Source organism: Meriones unguiculatus, chromosome 4, assembly GCF_030254825.1.
Source record: "Meriones unguiculatus strain TT.TT164.6M chromosome 4, Bangor_MerUng_6.1, whole genome shotgun sequence".
In the NCBI taxonomy this organism is placed as follows: domain Eukaryota; kingdom Metazoa; phylum Chordata; class Mammalia; order Rodentia; family Muridae; genus Meriones; species Meriones unguiculatus.
The window spans coordinates 105,232,485-105,252,279 of record NC_083352.1 but is presented as its reverse complement, the minus strand read 5'-3'; the positions used below and the strand labels follow the sequence as shown (position 1 = coordinate 105,252,279).

At 45.3% G+C, this 19,795-nt stretch overlaps 1 protein-coding gene across 1 annotated transcript in view; it reads left to right on the top strand.

Annotated features, from left to right (window-relative positions):
- Window positions 1-19,795, top strand: part of Znf831 (zinc finger protein 831) — a 107,244-nt gene that overhangs the window by 43,238 nt on the left and 44,211 nt on the right. The window contains exons 3-4 of the mRNA XM_021650774.2: window positions 1,628-1,767; window positions 13,634-13,767. Coding sequence (XP_021506449.1) covers window positions 1,628-1,767; window positions 13,634-13,767 — 274 coding nt within the window. The remainder of the gene's footprint in view (window positions 1-1,627; window positions 1,768-13,633; window positions 13,768-19,795) is intronic.

Below are 19,795 nucleotides of genomic sequence, written 5' to 3'. Positions count from 1 at the left end.
AGGCCTGGGGACTGGAGGGACATGAGAGTAAGATAGAGAGACAGAGAGGGAGGGAGAGAAGAAGGAAAGGAGAGAAAGGGAGAGACGGAGGCATGTGGGAAGGGAGAAAGAAAGAGCTCATGGATATCACCACCATGATGAGATTTTCTGCTCCCAAGGATGGCTACAGCTGCCACACATGGGGTAGGAAAAATAAGGGCCCCCGATATAAACAAAGTTCATAAAAATAACAGTAAAGATCTATTGAACTAGAGTCTGGGTCATGGCTGAGTTGAATTTCCACACAAGTATGATACCCTGAGATCCCACATTAAAAAGCCAAGTATGATGGCCGGTCTTTCTAATCCCAGCACTGGAAAGATGGAGGCAGAGACATCTCTGGGAACTAGCTTAGATCAGCCTAACCAGTAAATCCCAGGCCAGTGAGAGACCCTGACTGAGAAAACAAGCTGGATGGCTCCGGAGAAATTACACCCAAGATTGTTCTCTGCCTCCACATGCATGCACCACGTAAAGGCACCACATATCACATACAAAGAAAGAAATATTTTACCAGAGTATCCAGGTAAGATATTTGTAATTAGACATAAAACTTCATTCTATTCCTCATAACAGAGACCAAAAGAAAAATTATGCTGCCAATGGCTCTCCAGGTCTTCTAAGAATCAAATATATATATATATATTTTTTTTTTTCTTAAAAAATAAAATGAAACCAAACCACATTTTATTTTCCCTTGTGTCTGTGGGGTACTTGACTCACAGAACAGGACATCAACTCTTCTGAAGCTGGATTTACAGGCAGTTGTGAGCCACTTAATGATGGCTCTGGAACTAAAATGTGGGTCCTTTGCAAGAGCAGCAAGTGCTCTTAACTACTGAGCCACCTCTCCAGAAACTAGAAACTAGAAACTCATGTTGACAGAAAAACTCCAGACAGAAAACCAAAGCAGACCAAAAACAGGGAACAAGTAAACACTCTTAAATGAAGCTCATTATCTCAGAGGCACTGGGGAAATAGCTTCACTGTAATCACAAGAACTAGACCTAACTTGGTTCTTAAGAGGAAAGATAAGAAGGAGAATGTGATAAAAGTTCAAGGGAGATCTTACCAGGGAATTAATCCATGAGTTTATGGCCGTATCTTGAAAACGTTGACATCTTAGTCCTTTTAGGAGATGGCTGAGGTCAGGGAGCTGAAGGAAGCAATGAGGCCTCAGTTCTAATTGGGCTTATGGAACAAAGGCAAAGGTGAGAACTGAGACATGAAAGTAATCTTGCTTCTTCCCAGAGTGGGGATCCAAAGTCTGGTTTAAAATCTCCTTCCAAATTGTAGCGATTTCCGAGGTGGGCGAAATGGACTATGGCTCTAATTAACCCTCCATTCACATCAAAGTTCCAGCATTTCCACAGGAAGTCTAGCCTAGGCACAATCCTGGAAGGTTCCATGTGGCACACAACCAGTTCCCTGCTAAGAATACCCCTTGGGCTTGGGCCGTTTGGTAATACAACATTTGGGTGACTTAATTTCTATAGATAGGCATCCTGTCTCTAGAGAGGAACCCATAATAGTTGTCCCCACCATGAGGGCTGAGTGACATAATGCCAACATCCTTGGTATTTTGCAGCTTCCTTATCCAACAGTCCCAGGGACAAGGGCCCAAGACCAGGTGTCCAGTCCACAGTGGAAGAAAGGATTGTGCCGTAGGAGGGTGAAGCCATCTCATGAGAACACCAAGCAGAAGAAACTGATGCTTCATTCTAAGAGGTAAGATATGTGGCCTCCTCTTTCCCTTCCCTGCTGGCCTGGTACCAGGAACTGCAAATGGCTACTTAGTTAAATCTCCAGAAACTGAATGTGGCATTTACATGGTAGCTTAGCTCCAGAGGGAGGCTCCTATTCTGCTGGTCTGGAGTTCTGTGGCTCCAGATCTGCCTCTTTGTGCATAGCCCATCCAGCATGGTCCCACTGACCATGTGATTGTTTACTGGTATGTTTCTAAGGCAGGACACAGTAATTTTTGAGATAATCAAGTTGAAAATACATCCTTCCGATTTTAGTGCTGAGAGATTATGTGTTAAACATTGCTTTTTAAGACATTTATTAATATTTGCAAGTAATGTACTTTTTGCATAAAAAATAAAAATCTAGAGAAGGGAAGAGACTCTCAGCAATCCCAAGACTTGGGGATAGCCTCTGAACATTCAGAGGCACTGTCTTCTAGAAAAGGCCAGAGGCATCTTTTAGGAGGCCTTAAGAGCTCAGCAGCAGCTCTTGGGACAAGTCCATCAAGGCAAGGGGTCTGTCTGAAAGTTGCAGTCACATCATAAAAATCAGATTTCATACAAGTGTCTGTATTTCCACTTATCTCAAGCTATCAGACGTTCTGAGGACACAATGCTTTCTTGAGTAGTCATAGCTGGCCAGGAAGGGGTAATAACCACCCTGGTAGGTGAGAGCTGTTCTTTATGAATACCTTAGTCCCCACCTCTCTTTTTCAGCATTGGATCTTCAGCTATGTTTCTCAGATGTCTTCCATGCCTACTCTCCCAGATGATTGAATTTGAAGATCTTTGTCTTAATAGTTGACCTTGTGGGAGCCGAGAGAGGATATCTTCATCAGGGAACTGCTCTATAAGAGTGTTAAAGGTGAACATGTAAAGTTGGGCGCAGGAGAGCAAGGAAATCTGAGCAAGGGCCTTGTCTTAGTTACTGTTCAATTGCTTGATTAAACACCACGACTAAAGCAGCTTATAAAGTACTTAATTTGGTGCTCATGGTTCCAGAAAGTTAGGGTCCATGACCATCGTGATGGGCAGCATAGCAGCAGGCAGGCAGGCAGGCATGGCACTGAAGCAGTGGCTCATCTATTCATCCATTTATCTACTTATCCACCCATGTACATATAAGTCATCTATCCCATCTATCCATCCATCTTGCTGTCTACCTACCTGCCTACCCACCTACCCTTCTGTCTTCCTGGCATTTGCTGTGAATGAGGTTTACTCTTCTTCAATGCTTGTTAATGTTGGCAACTTTCAAACTTTTAAATGATCAATATAATTTATAGGATCCTTTGAGAATATAAATAGTATAGTTTCTTTACCTGCTAAAAGCTACGTGTGAATTCTTCTGCCTAGCATTTAGTTTTTAAAGCCCACTTATTCATCTTGGCCTCCATAATTGCCCCATATTACTTTTTTGTTTCTGGATGCATTTTGGACCATTCTTCTGATATATTCTTCTGCCTAAAGCACAAGTTCAGAATTACAGAAGAGAAGAAAATTGCCCTGGTTGTCATCAGTTTGAAATAGCTGCATTTCATCCTGGTGATGGGAATATTTCTTCTGGCTACAGGGTTCTACATAAATACTCTTTTTCTCTCAGGGCATCAAAGCTCTGCTTCCACCATTTTTAGTTTCCACTGCTGATGGAAAAGTTTGTTGGTTGACACTTCTGTGTCCAAAAAAATTTTCTTTATCTCCAGCAACTGTTAAAGCTCTTTGGTTAGTGTTTGTGTTCCAATGTTTTACTGTAATGCTTGGAGTTAGGTGTTTTTTATGTATCCTATAAAGAATCCTATAAAATGATCTTCCTAGAAAATTCTCCACCTTCATTTCTCAAGCACCATTTTCACCCCACTGTCTCCTCTGTTTATGAAAACAGGAAAGTAATGTCTCTTAGACCTTCTCTTCTATGTGTGTTTGTGTATTCACATGTGAACCAGTGCAAATGAGAGCCAGAGATTATTCTCAGGTCCATCTTTTTGTTGTTGTTGTTGTTCTTTTTTCTTTTTGAGGCAGGGTCTCTTACTGGCCTATACCTTTCTCAAGAATCTCCTTATGTCTGCTTTCCTAGTGTTATGATTACAATTGCATGCTACCATTCCTGTTTGAGTTTTGGTTTTGTATGTGGGTTCTGGGAATATAGCTCAGGTACTTGCACAGCTCATGTCTTCATGCTTGTGTAACACATACTTTGTCTATGGAAACATCTCCTCAACCTTTTTTTTTTCTTTCTTGAAACAGGGTCTCACTGTGTAGGCCAGGCTGGCCTGCACTGGTGATCCTCCTGCCTCAGCCTCCTGAGCGTGGACTTACAATGTGCACCACCAGGCCTGACTTGGATTTCTTCTGCCTTTAGTAACTTTTGTCTGTCTGTGTGGATACACAATGCAGATGAACTCATTGTCCAGTAGTATCCTTAAAAATGTACTAATTTTCTTAATTCATCAAATAGCTTCCTTGTTGAAACTTTATTGAAATACAACTGAGTTTTAACAAATCAAACATCTTGAAGGCATATAATTTAATTAATTTTGACATATATACTTATGACACCAAGAGTAGAACTAAGGTGATAGACAGATAATATCCCCCAAATTCCTACCACCAATCTGTAATTCTTCTCTCTGTCCACTCTGCCCCTCCTGTTCTCAGTGAATCTTCAATGTGTTTTCTGTCATTGTAGATTTGATTCCTCTCCTAGACTTTGAGAGAAACCAGCTCACTTTGTGTGTGTGAGTTGTTCTTCTCTAGGGATAGCTCTCCCACACACCTTGATTATTCTGGGGATCATCCGTTCACTTGGTTTCATTTCTGTTCCTGTGATAAAACATGACAAAAAAACAAAATGCCAAAAATCAACTTAAGAGAGAAAGAGTTTTTTTCAGATCACAATTCCAGGTTGCAGTTCCTCACAGCAGGGAAGTCAAGGCACCCACAGCCAAGAGCAGAAGAATGAATGCATGCCCGCTTGCTCACTTGCTTTCTTGTGCTCACGTTGAGTTCCTCACTCTTATACAGCCTGAGATCCAACACCAAGAAATGATGTCTATGGTGTGCTGGGACAATTAACATAAGGCAATCTCTCACAGACATACTCCTTCCTGGGCCAACCTCATATAATAAATTTCTCATTGAGATTCTCTTCCTAGGTTATTTTAGGTTGTTTGTAGTTGCCTGTTAAACGTAACCATAACATCTATCTATGTTGTTTACATCAGTGTTGAAGTCAGGCGGCTTATATCTCTGGGTGAAGAAAAAAACTTAAGCCCAAGGGTGGCCTTTAAACCATATGAATAAAGATGCCAAGACCTTGAAAAACTTTTCAATAGCTGAGCAGACTCTCAATTATCTCACCTAAGTTAACCTTGCTTCACCCAGCCATGTGGCCAGCTCTCCTCCCTGATCGAAGAACACGTCTGTCTTTCTCCCTGTCTCCTGGTGAAAGGGCTTTTCACGTTTCCCTTTCCAGAATTCCTTTCTCTTTACCAGGAAGTCCCAGCTTCTACTTCCTGCCCAGCTAATTGGCCAATCTGATCTTTATTGACACCTGCTATATCCACACAAGACATTCCTCCACACACCAAGGATTTATTCCTTCATGATTTCTGAGTAGTGTGCTTCAGGGTGGCTAGGTCATCCTTCCCAGAGAATAGATATGTGATTTGTTTCAGGTGGCACTGTCAGAAGAAAGTGACTGTAATTGTTAGTGTCTTAGTATGTACATTCACTCTCAGTTCTCTGGACTAAAGCACTGAGGGAGGAGTGGTTGGACTAGGAGTTTTTAGGAAGTTGGGCTACTGACTTCTGAAGCTGGCCAATCGTGGCTAACAGGTTATCTCCATTGCCGAAATGAGCCAGTTCAAGCCAAATTTACCATATATAAAGGCAGGTTTATTGGGAACAGCTGTTGGGCAGGTTCAGTGGTCCCAAAGAACGGGACCAGGGAAATTGACATGCAGACAGGGAGGCAGAGAAGGGGAGAAGAAGAAAGAGCAAAAATGCACACACACACACACACACACACACACACACACAGAGAGAGAGAGAGAGAGAGAGAGAGAGAGAGAGAGAGAGAGAGAGAGAGAGAGAGAATATTTGGACTACATAGTAAAGAGTCTCTGGGGGAGAGGAATCCCAGGCCTTGGGATGGAAAGTTCAGGGAAGAGGGCAGGGTACATCAGAGATGGCCTGTAATAGGTAAGGACTGAGGGTCAGGTCTGATTTGGTTAAATGGGCACTGCAGTAGTGCCTGTGTGCAAAAGGACCAGTTTCCCTACATCCTTGCCCACACCTGCCATGATCATTCCCTTCTGTTGTCATTTTTTAAGTAGTATGGCATACATCATGTTACTGTTGGAATCCGTGCTGTCCTAGTGCACATTCTCTCAGGTGCCTCTTTCCCACCTGACGTCCCCAGGGAACTGTGTGCTCATGTCTTTTGCCCGTTGGAAACACATTGCTCACATCCTAATGCTGAGTTTTGTGAATTCTCTGTACATTTTGATTAAACACAACCTTTATCAAGCAGGTGATGTTCAAGAATGTTTTTCTAGCATGCAGCTTGTCTTTTTGTTTATTTATTGTTAGTTTAAAAAACAATTAAAAATATATAATTATATATGTAATATATATAATTATAGATATATTATATCTATATATAAATATATATTATATTTATACATATTATATCTATATATAGATATATTATATCTATATATATATGATATATAAAATTATATCATTTTACCCTTTCCTTTTTTCCCTATGAACAATCCCACATAGCCCTTTTTGTTCTTTTTCAAACTCATGGTCTTCTTTTTTCGTTGTTGTTAACACACACAAACACACACACACACACACACACACACACATACACACCATACTCCTAAGTACATAACTGTAACCTTCTCAGTCTGAATAGCGTTACTTTTCACAGCTCAGCCTTTGGTACTGGATAACCAGTTGGTATCCTTGGAGAAGACCGTTTTCCCTCGCTCAGCATGTCTTAGTTGCCTGTAGTTCTTTGTGTAGGGCTGAGTCCTCCGGGCTTCTCTCCATCCGTGTTAATATGTCTATTGCTATTGTCCTTGTTTCACTTCTGTTTAGGCAGTCACTGGTGAACATTTCAGAAGCTAAACCCATAAAGTCTCACAAACATGACCACCTAAAAGCAGTTAGGGTTTTTGTTTGTTTGTTTTGTTTTGTTTTGTTTTGTTTTCAAGACAAGTGCCTGTCTCTGCCATTTGAATGTGGGACCATAGACATGTGCTTCTATGCACGCCCCAATTTGTTCTTTTACTTATTTACTTATTCATCTATTTGGATGCTTGTAATTAAACCCACACCGCCATACAAATGTTGGGCAAATGCTCTACCACTGTGCTACATCTCTTAACAGTATATTTTAAAGATCAATCATCTTTAATTTTGATGAAATTCTTTTTTTTTCCTTTCCTCTCCCATTGAGCTTGCTCTTGGTGTGAGAACTCAGAAGTTTCATACTAACCATGATCACACATGATTTGTACCTTAGGTTTCAAATTCTGGCTTTTGATCCATCTTCACTTAACTTTTATTTACGGTGTGAGTTATGGATCAAAGCTCGGAGTTTTGCAGGTGACCATATGCTTGCCCTTACATGGTCTATTTGTCTATTTTGGTGCAAGTATCACACCATTTTGATATACCATCTAACCCTAAGACATTCTACAAGAGGCTAATGAATTCAAGAGAGTATGATACTTCTGTCAGAATAGACAAAGACTGATTGGGGAGACAAGAAAACAAAGAGGGACTTTTGATAAGATTTTTAAAGGAAAATTAGTGGAGAAAGAATGGTATTTTCAACCAACAGTGCCCATCCTGGAAAACTTCTCTGTGGCAAGAGGAAAGAAACCTTGGAAGGACTCATCCAACTCTGCTCTAGAGAGTTGACTGCTCTAGAGCAGTGACTTCATTACACAATGCCCATTCGTCCATACGTTTGTCCAGGATTCTATTTGAGATATAAATAAAGTTAATGCTCTCTCATCTTGAACAGAAGTCTGTAGCACCCTACAGCATCCTCTTCTGCATTGACATCCTGCCTTTATTGATCTGATATTTTAAAAATATATTTTATCATACTTACTTGTTTGCTTGCTTATTCTGTGTCTGTTGAGGTCAGAGGATGATGTGCAGGATGGGTTCTCTTCTTGTGTCTTGGGATGGAACTTAGGTCATCAGGCTCGGTGGCAAGCACTTTTACACACTGAGCCACCTTGGAACCAGGTCTACTGAGTTTTTAAATGTAGTTGTTCATGGTTATTATGGGGGTTTTGTTTGTTTTGTTTTGTTTTGAGACATGGTTTCTCTGTGTAACCTTGGCTGTCCTGGACTTGCTTTGTAGAGCAGGCTGATTGGCAAATACCTGCTTTGCTCTCTTGCTCTTTGTTCTTATTTTCAATCAAGTATGTGTGTATGAATGTGTGTAAATGTGTATGTGTGTGTGCATGCATATGTGCAAACCTGTATGTGTGTGCATGAATGTGGAGGCCAAAGGCTGATATCCACCATCTTCCTCAGACCTCTGAGGTGGGGTCTCTCATTGAACTTGCAACTCATGAATTCAACTTGGCTAGCTAGCCCAGTACTTCCAAGCACCCCTTCTGTGTCTGCCTCCTGGGACTGCAGACTCCCACCACCTACCACCTGTGGTGCCTGGATTTTTGTGCTGGTGCAAAAGAGTAAACAACGCTTAGCATGGCAGATATGTCACTGCCTTAGCCATCTCTCCAGGCCTTCAGTCCTTTTCTTTTTAAACCACACGTTGGAGTTTCTCTTGATGATCCCAGAATTCGAAGTCCTCTGAGTTTGCCTCTGTTTTACATATCGCTTCTCACAGCAACTGAGTTCCTTGTGTTCATGGTAAGGGCACACTGAGACCTCAGTTGAAAGTACCATTCTTGGGGTGGAGGGGAGAAGACTCTTTGCTTCTGCTAACTACCTGCCCGACTGTGCTCTAAGTGAAGCTCTTGAGGTGAAGATTTTCCGGTCCACATGAGTAAAGGATGTTCTCTTCTCTTTATGAAACTGACTGGAGGGGTTTCTCTCTCCTCCCTCTGGTGCAGGGTGTGGGACTGGGAGCACTCACTTCTCAGTCGTGTGTGGAGACTGCTTAGCCTGCCGTGGACTCAGCTCTCTGCAATAGAAACGGGGCCCCGTTGATATCTGGCAAAGTCCTGTGTCACCGAGCTGAGGAGGGGAACATATACAGAATTCCCCTGGTCTGGTAAAACCTTTGTGATGAAAACAGTCTCATCTGCCCAGGTTTTCTTTCTTTTGAATTTTAACAGTTTTGAACCTTCCAATCAGACTATCAATACATTTGAGTATATTTAATTTTTAAGGACGACTTAACCGTAGTTATAGTTGTTTTCGGCATAAGGAGGACTGTGATAGGACTAGAGTGTTAGGTCAGGGCACGGTTGGAGGCAGAGTTTTCATTTAATTTGCTGTGCCTTCTGGTTAAGAAGTTGTTTTCATTCCTAATATTTTTTAAGCCATGATTTGGCTAATTTGACCAAGCTGGTCTCAAACTTTTGATTCTCCTGCATGAGTGCCTGCATGAGCTGGTATGTGTGTGAGAAGTTTTATATTTTGATGTCTCCACAAGGCTACCTTTTCTTCTGTGGCTACCCATTGCAGGTGCTGTCAAAGAAGTCTTCCCTAACCTCAGTCTCCCGATATCGTGAGCATATAAAGACTTCCTTTAATATTTTTCTCATATACATAAATACACACACTTGTATAGATGGAAAGCTTTGGTTTTATTTTTGTGATCTAGACAACCAGGGAGCATGGATTAAATGTGTTTTTTTTTTAGATTTATTTTAACAAGTAGGTATGTTTTTGAGATTACATATATATTTATATATTATGCATACAAATTTCACATACGGAGATTTGATTGGAAAACTCTGAAACATAGAATTTACATAAAAGTACTCTCAGAACCTTATATAAATCAAGGGTCACCCCTCCCCCCCCCCCAGTTTGCTGTCTTCAGCTCCCTGTCTGCATTTGAAGTTCATTTCAGGGCCTTCCATTTTCTTCCATTTCTCTCCCCCACCCCCATTCCCACACTATAATGAAAATGACTATTTCATTAACGAAACTACACATGTTAAAGGGTAGGGAGTCAAAAACAGGGTCCATTTTGAGAGTAGAAATGGAGATGCGTAGAGGCTTCATGCTTGCATGCCTAATTGCTGTGATGTTCATTCGAGGTCCAGAGATTCACCGATTCTCAGAATACATCCTTGTCAGCCCACAGCAAGCACTGGACCATGGAATTGGGTTTTATTGATTAATATGCGGCTGCATACAAGCATGACGCACTCAAGCGCTTGGCTGAGGCGTCTTCCAGCAAATGCAACACAGATAGCCCCAAGTGAGGAGAGATGGGCGAGGCTATGGGAGGGAAGGGTAGTTCTAAGAGGCACATTCTGCCAGAGGACAGTATTCTACTTGTCCTGAGGGTCTGCCCTGTGTGCTTGCTGTTCTTGTCTAGGGCTGTGGGCTGTTCTTCAGTCAGGATGCAATTTATTCAGTTAGGGACATCTGTGAAATAAAGTAAAGCTACCGACAGTAGTCCTGAGCTCAGGTAGCCTCTTCTGTGCATCCCCCCCACCCCCCAGCATGTGACTGAGACCCTGTCAGCCCCAGCACCATAGCTTTGAGCGCTGTCACAGACATCCCTCAGCTTCTCTTTGCTTTGATATGTCTTAGGGCTGTGAGAGAAGGTGGGAGAAACAGCAGATTTGGGCACCGTCTCCCCCAGGTATGTCACATGTGAGGCCAGCCTGTTCACCCACCTGCCAGGTTGCTCCTTAGATCTCTTTGCAGCAGTGTTGTAGGACAACATGGACTGGGGTTAATACATTCCAACCACTGTCAAGACTCACAACAGCAGCCTCAGCCCTCCCATCTCCTGAGTGAACCAAGGGCCTTCTGCCCGAACTGAAGCCAGTGAGTGCATGGCCCTAACCTACCAATCTTCAGGGATCCCTGCTGTACTGACCAGGGCAAGAAATGCTTTGCTTGTTTGGTCTCCATAAGACTGAGAAACACAGATATTGTGAACTACATAAAAAGGGAGGACCCAGAGGAAGCAGCCAAGAGGCTACATGGAGCCTTCAAGTCCACTTTAAACCTCCATCTTAGGTAGCTTCTTTCCGAAAGTATAAATGAGAAAACAGGTCAGCTCAGTGTCGAAAGCTAGAAGCGAACTTTGAACACTAAGTTGATCTTAAGCTCAGCCCTGAGCAAACAGAACATGAGAGTGGGAACAGGCCCAGCATCACGTACTAAGTCGGCTGAACTTGGTCACGTGCGTACTTGAGGTCCTTCAAACTGAAACAAGAGCTCTGAGGAGGACACTCACATCAACCTTTGTGGATTCTTTAGAAAGCCCAGCTTGGAGTGAGGGTTGTAAGCGAGCTTCAAGGAGGCAGCTGAGGGCCAGGAAAGGGCTGGCCTCGGCCTGGACCTGTAGGGCCTCTAGAGTGGGAATTATACCGTATAGATTGTCCTACTGAGAGGTAAGTGTGCCCAAACCACAAATCCCACACCAACCAGTGAGCCACAGGAAGTGAAGGTGAGGTAGAAAGTGTCCCAGGCATACACAAGAAAGCCCAGCCCCCGCTGGCCCAGAGGGTATGCATGCCCCCAACAGAAACCTTGGGGCAGAGGTGCTGTCGCCCAGGGGAGAACTGTTAGACTTTGCCTCACAACACCTGGCATGCCTTGCGGGGCCCTGAATGTCAGGAGATGAAAAACTGCCCAACCAGCCTAAATATTTTTGAATGCAGCTGCTTGGGGGTGGGGTGGTCTGTCTACCTCTGAGAGGATCAAAGACAGGAACAGCCCCAGGCCACGACTGTGCAAAAACACCCCTTCGAAGACAGCACCAGGGTCCCTATAGGCAGTCCTGAAGAATGACAGGGTCTAGACCCCACTTTGGTTAAGACCAGGTATGAGAGAGCCAGGAAGTCTCCTGACAGATTCCCCCCTCCCCTCAGCCGCTTTGATTGAATGAAGTCTCCAAGGTCCAGGTTATGTGCCATTCTTAACGCCTGCAAGCCAGCTGCAGTTCCCCCGTGGTCTCGGGGGCAAAGGTGAGCCTGCACACTTACTGGCAGCATGGTTCCCAGAGGTCCCACCTCCCTTCCTTCCTTTGTCTGTGTCCTTTGAAATCTCTCTGCAGGAGCTCCGGTGGGTTCAGGGGGTTATGGTGAGTGAAATGGCAGCCTTCCCTCCCTCGCCTGATAGCTCTTCAGGGAATTTGTGGTCTTGACAAATGGGACAGAGGCTTCAGGGAGGGAGCGGGGGGGGGGGCACATTCCCATCCCCATGGGATGGCAGCTCCTGATCCAGACAGGGAGGGCAAATTTCTTTCAAATGTAGACATCCAGTGAAGAGGAACAAAAAGCCACTTTCCTGCTGCTGGTACTGGGAAAAGACGATGTCTGAGAGTGCTGTGTTCAATCCTACAGTCGGCCCTGGTGACCAGGTCCCTTGGCTGGGTCTTGGTGGAAGCTCAAACTAACAAGGCAGGAAAATAGCTAAGCATGTTGCCCCCTTCCCCAGAAGGTCCTGTGGAGCTCCATGGGCACCAAATGCTTGGAAACTGAAGCCTGTGTCTGCAAACAGTGAAAAGAGTGTTCCAACAAGCTTAAGGCATGTGACAGTGAGCCTTCATCTCAGCATTCTTACCTGGAAGATACGGGTGCTAGACTAGACGGTTGGTCTATTTAGGATTGTACGTACTTGTCAGTAAAGCATTGTGAGCCTTCATCCTAAGAATCCAGTCCAAGTTCACAGGCAGATTACACAGCTCTATTGGCTAGAAGCATGCCATGCATTGCAAGGGGCACACACCGGCGGGCGAGCAGTCTACATGACAGTCAATACAAGTGAGATCCCAGCCCATCCTCTTTCTCTGCCCTTCTGGTGTCTTCCTTCTGGGTTGCGAGTGACGTTTTGTTTCGGGGACCACTAGATCCAATGAACTGGAAGGGACTCTGATGAGGAATTTGAGCAGACCGTCAAGATGCAGGCTGCCAACACAACATTGCCTATGGTGTTGGCAGCGACTGCGAGTGGCTCTTAACATAACTGGAGCTTACATGCTCTGTAGCCCCCCCAGGAGAGCAGCAGCCACCACGTGGATCAATGCTGACGGTAGAACATCTTCATCCTTGCACAAAGTTCTGTCTAGCAAACTGTTCAGCGAGTAGCGAAGGCCCAGAATCTAATATCAAATATTGATACCTAACTGCAGCATCACTTTCCTAAGCGGTTGCTAAGCATCGCGAGGAACACATTTAAACATGGTCTCAGGCTGGGGATGTGCCTCAGCAGGTCGAATGCCTTCCTCACACTCATAAAGCCCTGGGTTCCAGCCCCAGTGCTGCATAAACTGGGCATGGAGGTGCTCACCTGTGGTCCCCGATCTCAGAAGGCAGAGGCAGGAGGAACAGATGTACGTGATCATCCTCAGCTCTGTCAGAAGTTCAAGGCTAGCCTGGGCTCTGTGAGATCATGTTCCAAAACACCATCTCACTTAGTTCCTGCACAGCCTTGCAGGCTGTGCCATTTTGATCCTCACATCCCAGAGTAAGAAGATGAGCTTGGAGAAGGGGGTGAGGAGAAAAGGTGAGTAGGGCTGGGTGAGGGGTTACTCAGAGCCGATCAGCTACTTCAAGTCCAGCCTCACGTTCCCCAGTCACCCCCAGGACCTCTCTGGTGTCCCCGGCACACGTTCTCCCACTTGGTGGCTATGTGTACACTGCTCTGCCCCACAGGTGCGAAGGGAGTTTCTGGCAGAGAGCCAAACGACTGTGCAAGCCACCCTGGTTGCCGAGAAGAAGCTGTCTCCCCCACCGACTTGAAGAGTTAGAGCCACGAGGGACCCTCGAGAGGACTTCAAAAGTGGCAGGTAACACTTTCCTTGGCAGCGAATCCAGACCGAGCAAGCAAAGGCTCCAAGCTCTGGTGTTTATGTTGTGATAATAGTAGATGGTCACGGCAAATCCAGTAGGGTTAGGCATATGAAGGGCCATGATACGGTTTTTACCTGGGAGACAATCAGCCCTGATCTATGGAAATGGCACGCCCGGGGTAAGAAATCAAGACGCTTCTGGGTGGTGCAAACATTCCCCCAGCCCTGGCAACAAGGGTCTGGCTCCAATCTTGCACAGGTACAGACTCCCTCTGGGGTCTGGGAATGCTTGCACCAGGACTGGTGCCTCTACCTCCCCATCTCTAGACAGAAAGTATGCTCAGTTCTTTGCACAATCCCGTCATTGTAAGGCTCTGGGGATTAGGGCAGTAGTGGCTGTGGATGGTGTGACAGCAGAATAGACAGGTGGTATGGTTCTGTGATAGGCACATGTCCAATGCTTACCTGGGCAGCAATCAGAACAAGGCCCAGAGAAAAATGAAGCATGAACTTGTGGAGGCTGCTTTCTGGAAAAAAGATGTTCCAACGCTGAGCTCCCAACGCTGAGCACCTAGGAGGACTCAGTGAACTTTTCAGAATCACTGTGTGACCCCCTCTTTTCTCCAGCACTAATGACTCCAGCCTTTGTCTTGCTTGCAGAGGGTTGACTGGGAAGAATGGAGCCATCTTTGAGAGCTATGGGGCCTAGCATAGCTGGGCCAGCAGCATCTGAGTTACCATCTCTTTGTGTCTGGTTGTTAACTGATTGGCTCAAGGGCTGACCTAGCCTTTGTCTGGTGCCTGAGTATTGTTGGGGGACCACAGTGGGGCATTTATTCTTCTGCTTTGTAGCTCTAGCACTCCCTACAGGCAAATGGCACTTGCTCCACCCCTTCTCCTCCACCCAGTCCCCCAAAGTCTTCTCTCCATGTAAAAAGATGGGGCTGAATGTTTGTTACACTCAATCCAATGTAGGTGGCCAGTCTTCCTGTGAGGGGCCATGGCTCTCACCTTCATCTACATCTGTTCAGGGAAATCAGCCACTGTGCTTAGTAACATCCTGTGTGGAGGAGAACATCACTGAGCTAAACATGGGTTTGTCTGTATACCAGAACAAGAGAAAAGTCTCCCCTACAAGGCCCAGGGGATACTGTGAGATTATGCTTTCTCAGTGGGCCTTCATGAGATAGTATTGATGGCATCTCTGCTTTCTAGACTCAAGGACAAGCCTCTTCCCATTCCTTAAGAGCTTCTTCAACTTGTAGGCCATTGTTGGGAACCCAGATTTCAGAGCACTGGAAGGTGAAGGGCTACAGGTACGGGAGCCCCACGTTGAAGGGAGACCATGCAGGTACCATGGCCCCTGCTGTCTGGCTCCTCATCCTTTGTCTCCGTGTGCCTAACCCTATGTCTGTGGGCAAGAGGTTGCCAATGGTCATAGGTCAAACAAATGGAACCAACTGAACTCTGCCAGTTGTCTCCCAGAATGGGGGTCTCCCCATCTCTTCCCAACAGCTGTAGAATGGTGAATCCAGCTGTGTTGGGAGCTTACACCAGAAAAGTCATGGGCCAGGATCTGTGCTGTGCAGGTGGGAGGGACAAAGAGAGTCCCTGCTTTTAATAGTAGGGAAGAGAGACAGGTTGGCTGGTTCCTTGTCCACCTTTGCCAAAACTATACTGGGAATGTCATAGGTGACCTGTTCACTTCCCCATGGAAGATTTTGGCTGTAAAGCTAAGACACACAAGCTCTGGCCTATAGACCTAAATTCTCAGTATGAGATCACTGCTATAGCTGCTGGGTATACCCTTAATTTGGAACTTCCAAAGCAGCCAGTGATGCTGATTGTTAATACACATACAAGCGGCATATGCAGAGTGTCGCTGAATGGAAGAGAGACCCATGGTGACTAGGGGAATATGGTGGACATAGGAGGAATAGGAGGAGGGTCCCCTTGGAGACCAGGGCCTTTTTATGGAGAGGTGGGTGTGGCTGTCTGGCTGGGTATTGAACACATTGAAGAGACTGCCAGGAGGAAGAATGTGGGGGAAAGAGGTCGAATGTAGGAGCTGCCACATGAAATGGTCCAGAAAAGGGTGCGTCATCATCCAGCATGCCTATCAGATGTAGGAAGCTTGGCTGTCTTCCTCCATATACTGCAGCAACAAGCCTGGTGCTTCCTATCCCTGTCCAGTTCTCCCAGGAAGCCTTAGGGTCTCGAGTTCCCCAAAGATTAAGAGACAGGCTTCTCCCTCTCTCTTCCAGGCCCCATGATTCCAGTTTCTTTAGCTTGTGACCTCACCTTTCTGGTAGCTAGCTCTCTTGTCACATGACCTTCTCTCCTGTGTCACTGTAGGTAAAACCACCCTCTGCCTTGTCCTTACAAGGACATCTGTCACTGAATACAGAGTCCTCACTAAACCTAGGGTCATCTCATCTTAAGAACCATGAATTAGTGGGTTCTGTGGACTCTTTACCAACATCATTTTCACAGATCCTAAAGTTTGGGAAGCTACTGCTCAGCCTTTGCAATTTCCCTGCGTCTGATCTTACATAAGTGCTGTCCATGTCTTTCTGAAACAACAAAGAGCATGGGGCATGTAGACATCAGTGTGTAGACGGGCTCCTCGCTTGGGATCTCCTTGATAGTAAACACATCTGGCAGCACATTGCAGTTAGCTTAAGCTGTAACAACATAATCACAGGGCTGGAGAGATTGCTCATGGAGTAAGGCATGCTGGGTAAGGGTGTAGGCTTGAATCCAGTCCCTGATACCTACATAAGAAGCTAAGCACATAATCTCAGCACTTCTGAAGTAGAGACAGGAGAATCTCTGGGGTTCTCAGGGAAGCCAATGTGGCCAAATCGATGAGCTACAAGTTCAGTGAGAGACCCTGTCTCAAAAGATAAGGCAACGTGTAATTATAGGTGGTACTTGATGTTCCAGGCTTCTACACACATACACACACACACACACACACACACACACACGGGGGGGGGTTGGGGGAGTCCCTACTTTCACCCTTAGCATCAGGCTCTTTAATATTTTGGGATTCTCAATGTGCAGGGAACATCTCAGTAGCCATGGGGCCCATCAGCATCCCTTTAAAGGAGATACCTGGGGAGCCATAAGCAAGGCCTCTCATGTGGTTTTGTGGGCTGTGCAGACTTTCAGCTCCACATTCCCCTAGAATGTGCCTAGCCTTACCCTCTGGCCCCAGAAATGGGGCGATGTAAGCCAAAGAAAACTGCTCTCTATAGTCCTTCCCAGACACCCCTGGGAAATTCTGGCCCTGTTCATGGGTACTGGCTTGATCGTAGAGACAGATACAGGGGTCTTAGCATGACCAGAGTGGCCTTAAGAGGGCCACTGACATGCACTCTCTCTTTATCACCTTGAAAGCTTCTCTTAACCTCAAGGGAGGGGTGGGAGGGATTGTTTTTACCCAGCAAGATGTCTGAGAGGTCCCAGACATCCCCCATGTCCCTCCACTTGGAGGTAATCTGCTCTGTACAGTCCAAACTCAACAGTAGCCTTCCATGGCTTTGTCACATCCCCAAGAGCGAAGTTGGGAGCTAATGGATACAACCCAGTCTCAACAGAAACAGAACCCATGGATAGATGGAGCTAAGTTAATTTTCCACTGGGAACCCAGGTCCAGGCTTGCACCCTTGTAGGTAATAGTACCCTGAACACGACTCTTAAACATCTAATCCCTTTTGTGATATTTGAGCAGCAGGCTGAGCCACAGGATGGGGTCCCTAGTGCCTATTTTCAAAGACTTCCTGCCCCTGCAATTAGTCAGAGTTGGAGGCATTGGCATTGCAGGGCAGGTGTGAGCTTGCAGGGTGAGGTCAACACACACTGGCCTAGGAAGAATTAATCACTTTGTATCTTTATTGAAGTATCTGAGGGGGCCTCAGAAAGGATGGTTGACAGTGCATGATGGACACGTGATTGGCAGCTGGGAAAGCATGTCAAAATGAATACTACTTGGAAACCAAAGGGCTAGGAGGGTTTCATAACCACTGCTCACCAGTCTGAGCATCTTAGGGAAGCGAAGGGCACTCAGCGGTGAAAGGTGTTGAAGACAAAACACTCTAACAAAGGAAGCCAGGCTGGGCTGTGGTGGTCTGCCATTTATAAATGACAGTGCCAAGCGTTCTTTGACAGAGTGGGTGCTAGAGGGAGAGATCTGAGCTGATTCCCAGTGCTCAAGATGACAAGATAGAATGCCCCCCCTCCCCGTGTGCAACTGCCGTGTGTGAATACATGCAACTGTGATTATTGTGACTATGTACTGTGACTGGGAATGCCTGTGAGTGTGTGTGCTTGTAACTGTGTTTACCTGGGCAGCTGTGTGGACCTGCAACTGTGTATACCGTGACTGTGTGTACCTGTGACTGTATGTGCTGTAACTGTGTGTACCGTGGCTGTGTGTACTTGCTACTGTGTGTATGGACTTGTGCTGTGTGTGCCTGTGGCTATGTGGCTTTTGGAGGTGTGGGAGGAGGAGCTGCATCCCAGGGCAGAGCAATATGTGGTGATTTGTTTAAGGAATGCTTAGAGAAGTCCAAGAGGCTGTAATTGGAGAAATTTGGTACAATCAAAAGAAGAAATTGAGAATCCCCATTACTTTGGGATGAGAGATTTGTCAGTTCTAAGGTAGGGAAAGCATGGGTTCTGGCCCTGGAGGCTCCTAAAAAAGTAATTTCTAAATACTGGTCAAGGACACACATATCCAAGAAAAAGTTAGGTCTGGTATTTTTTTCTTTGTTTTTTTTGGAGACTCTTACTATCAAAAACTTAGGATGAGACAGAATGTTTTTTAAAAATATTTTTAAAGATATTTGATTTCCCTTTAAACCATTCCAATAGCTCAGAGCTAATCATTCAGATTAACAGATGGTGTGGTGATGAAGCCATCTGTAAGCAGAAGTCCAGGGAAGTTACAAAGAATGGAGACCCAAGTCCCAGGATTCTACCCCGACTACAGGTAGTGACGCCTGTGAGAACAGAGAGAGCAGGCTTTTGCTTTTCCTAAACCCAAACCCAATAGTATCTCAACCAACTTTTCAGCAAAGCAAGGAAGGATCTAGAACTTTCTATGTGGATACTAAGACTTTCTGGGTCTCCCGGTATAGAGTATGAACAGTGAGTGTGCGTGTGTGTATGAGTTCCTCTGTGTCTGTCTGTGAGTGTCTGTGTATGTCACAGAGAGCGGTTATGTAGATTTAATCTTGCAGACTTAAACTCTCTCATTGAAGGGACTGGTTTTTAAATAGCAAATCACTGAATATATCAAGTAAGCAAATATCTACCTTATAATCCAGATGGTTGGGGTGCCCCAAACATGAGAGCAGCTGCTTAGCTGGAGGCAGGGGAACCTCCCCAACCCTCTCTAATAAGCTGAGTGCTGGAGAATCCAGCCCTATCTCCCTCCTTCCTCCATTCCTCCTTTTCTCTGCCCCCCCATTCTTATCTTTCTACTTTCTCTGTCTCCCTCCTCTTTGTCTTCATCCTGCACTCACACATGCCCTTCAGAATAATTTTCACAACAGACTCCCCTTCTCCACGGCTGTACCTTCTGCTGTCTCACTTATCCATCACCTAGAGTGCTTAAAAACATTAAGCAGGACCTTCTAGAAATAAACAGTTTGTAAGTTCCCAGTCACTTTTATAACCTTGTATTGTTATAAATATTCAATTTTATTTCTAGCTATTCTCTTTGTGGGCCTCGTTTATAAATTAAACACTATAGTGGGCAGTGGTGTCCAGGTAAACACAGAGTCCACTTGGGCTTGGTAATGTCTGAAGTCCTGGCCACCCGTGGTGAGTTTTGACACATATTTCCTGTGAGGAAGGGGACAGCTGAGAACTGATTGTTAAGTGAAAATTACAGCCAGGATGTTGAAGGTCGTGGAGTTGATGGACGTGACCATGGGAAGTCCACCTCATTCACACTCATGGGGGGAGTCAGGGCAGGTGAAAAACGAACAGGAGAAACCCAACAAGGATGTCAGTG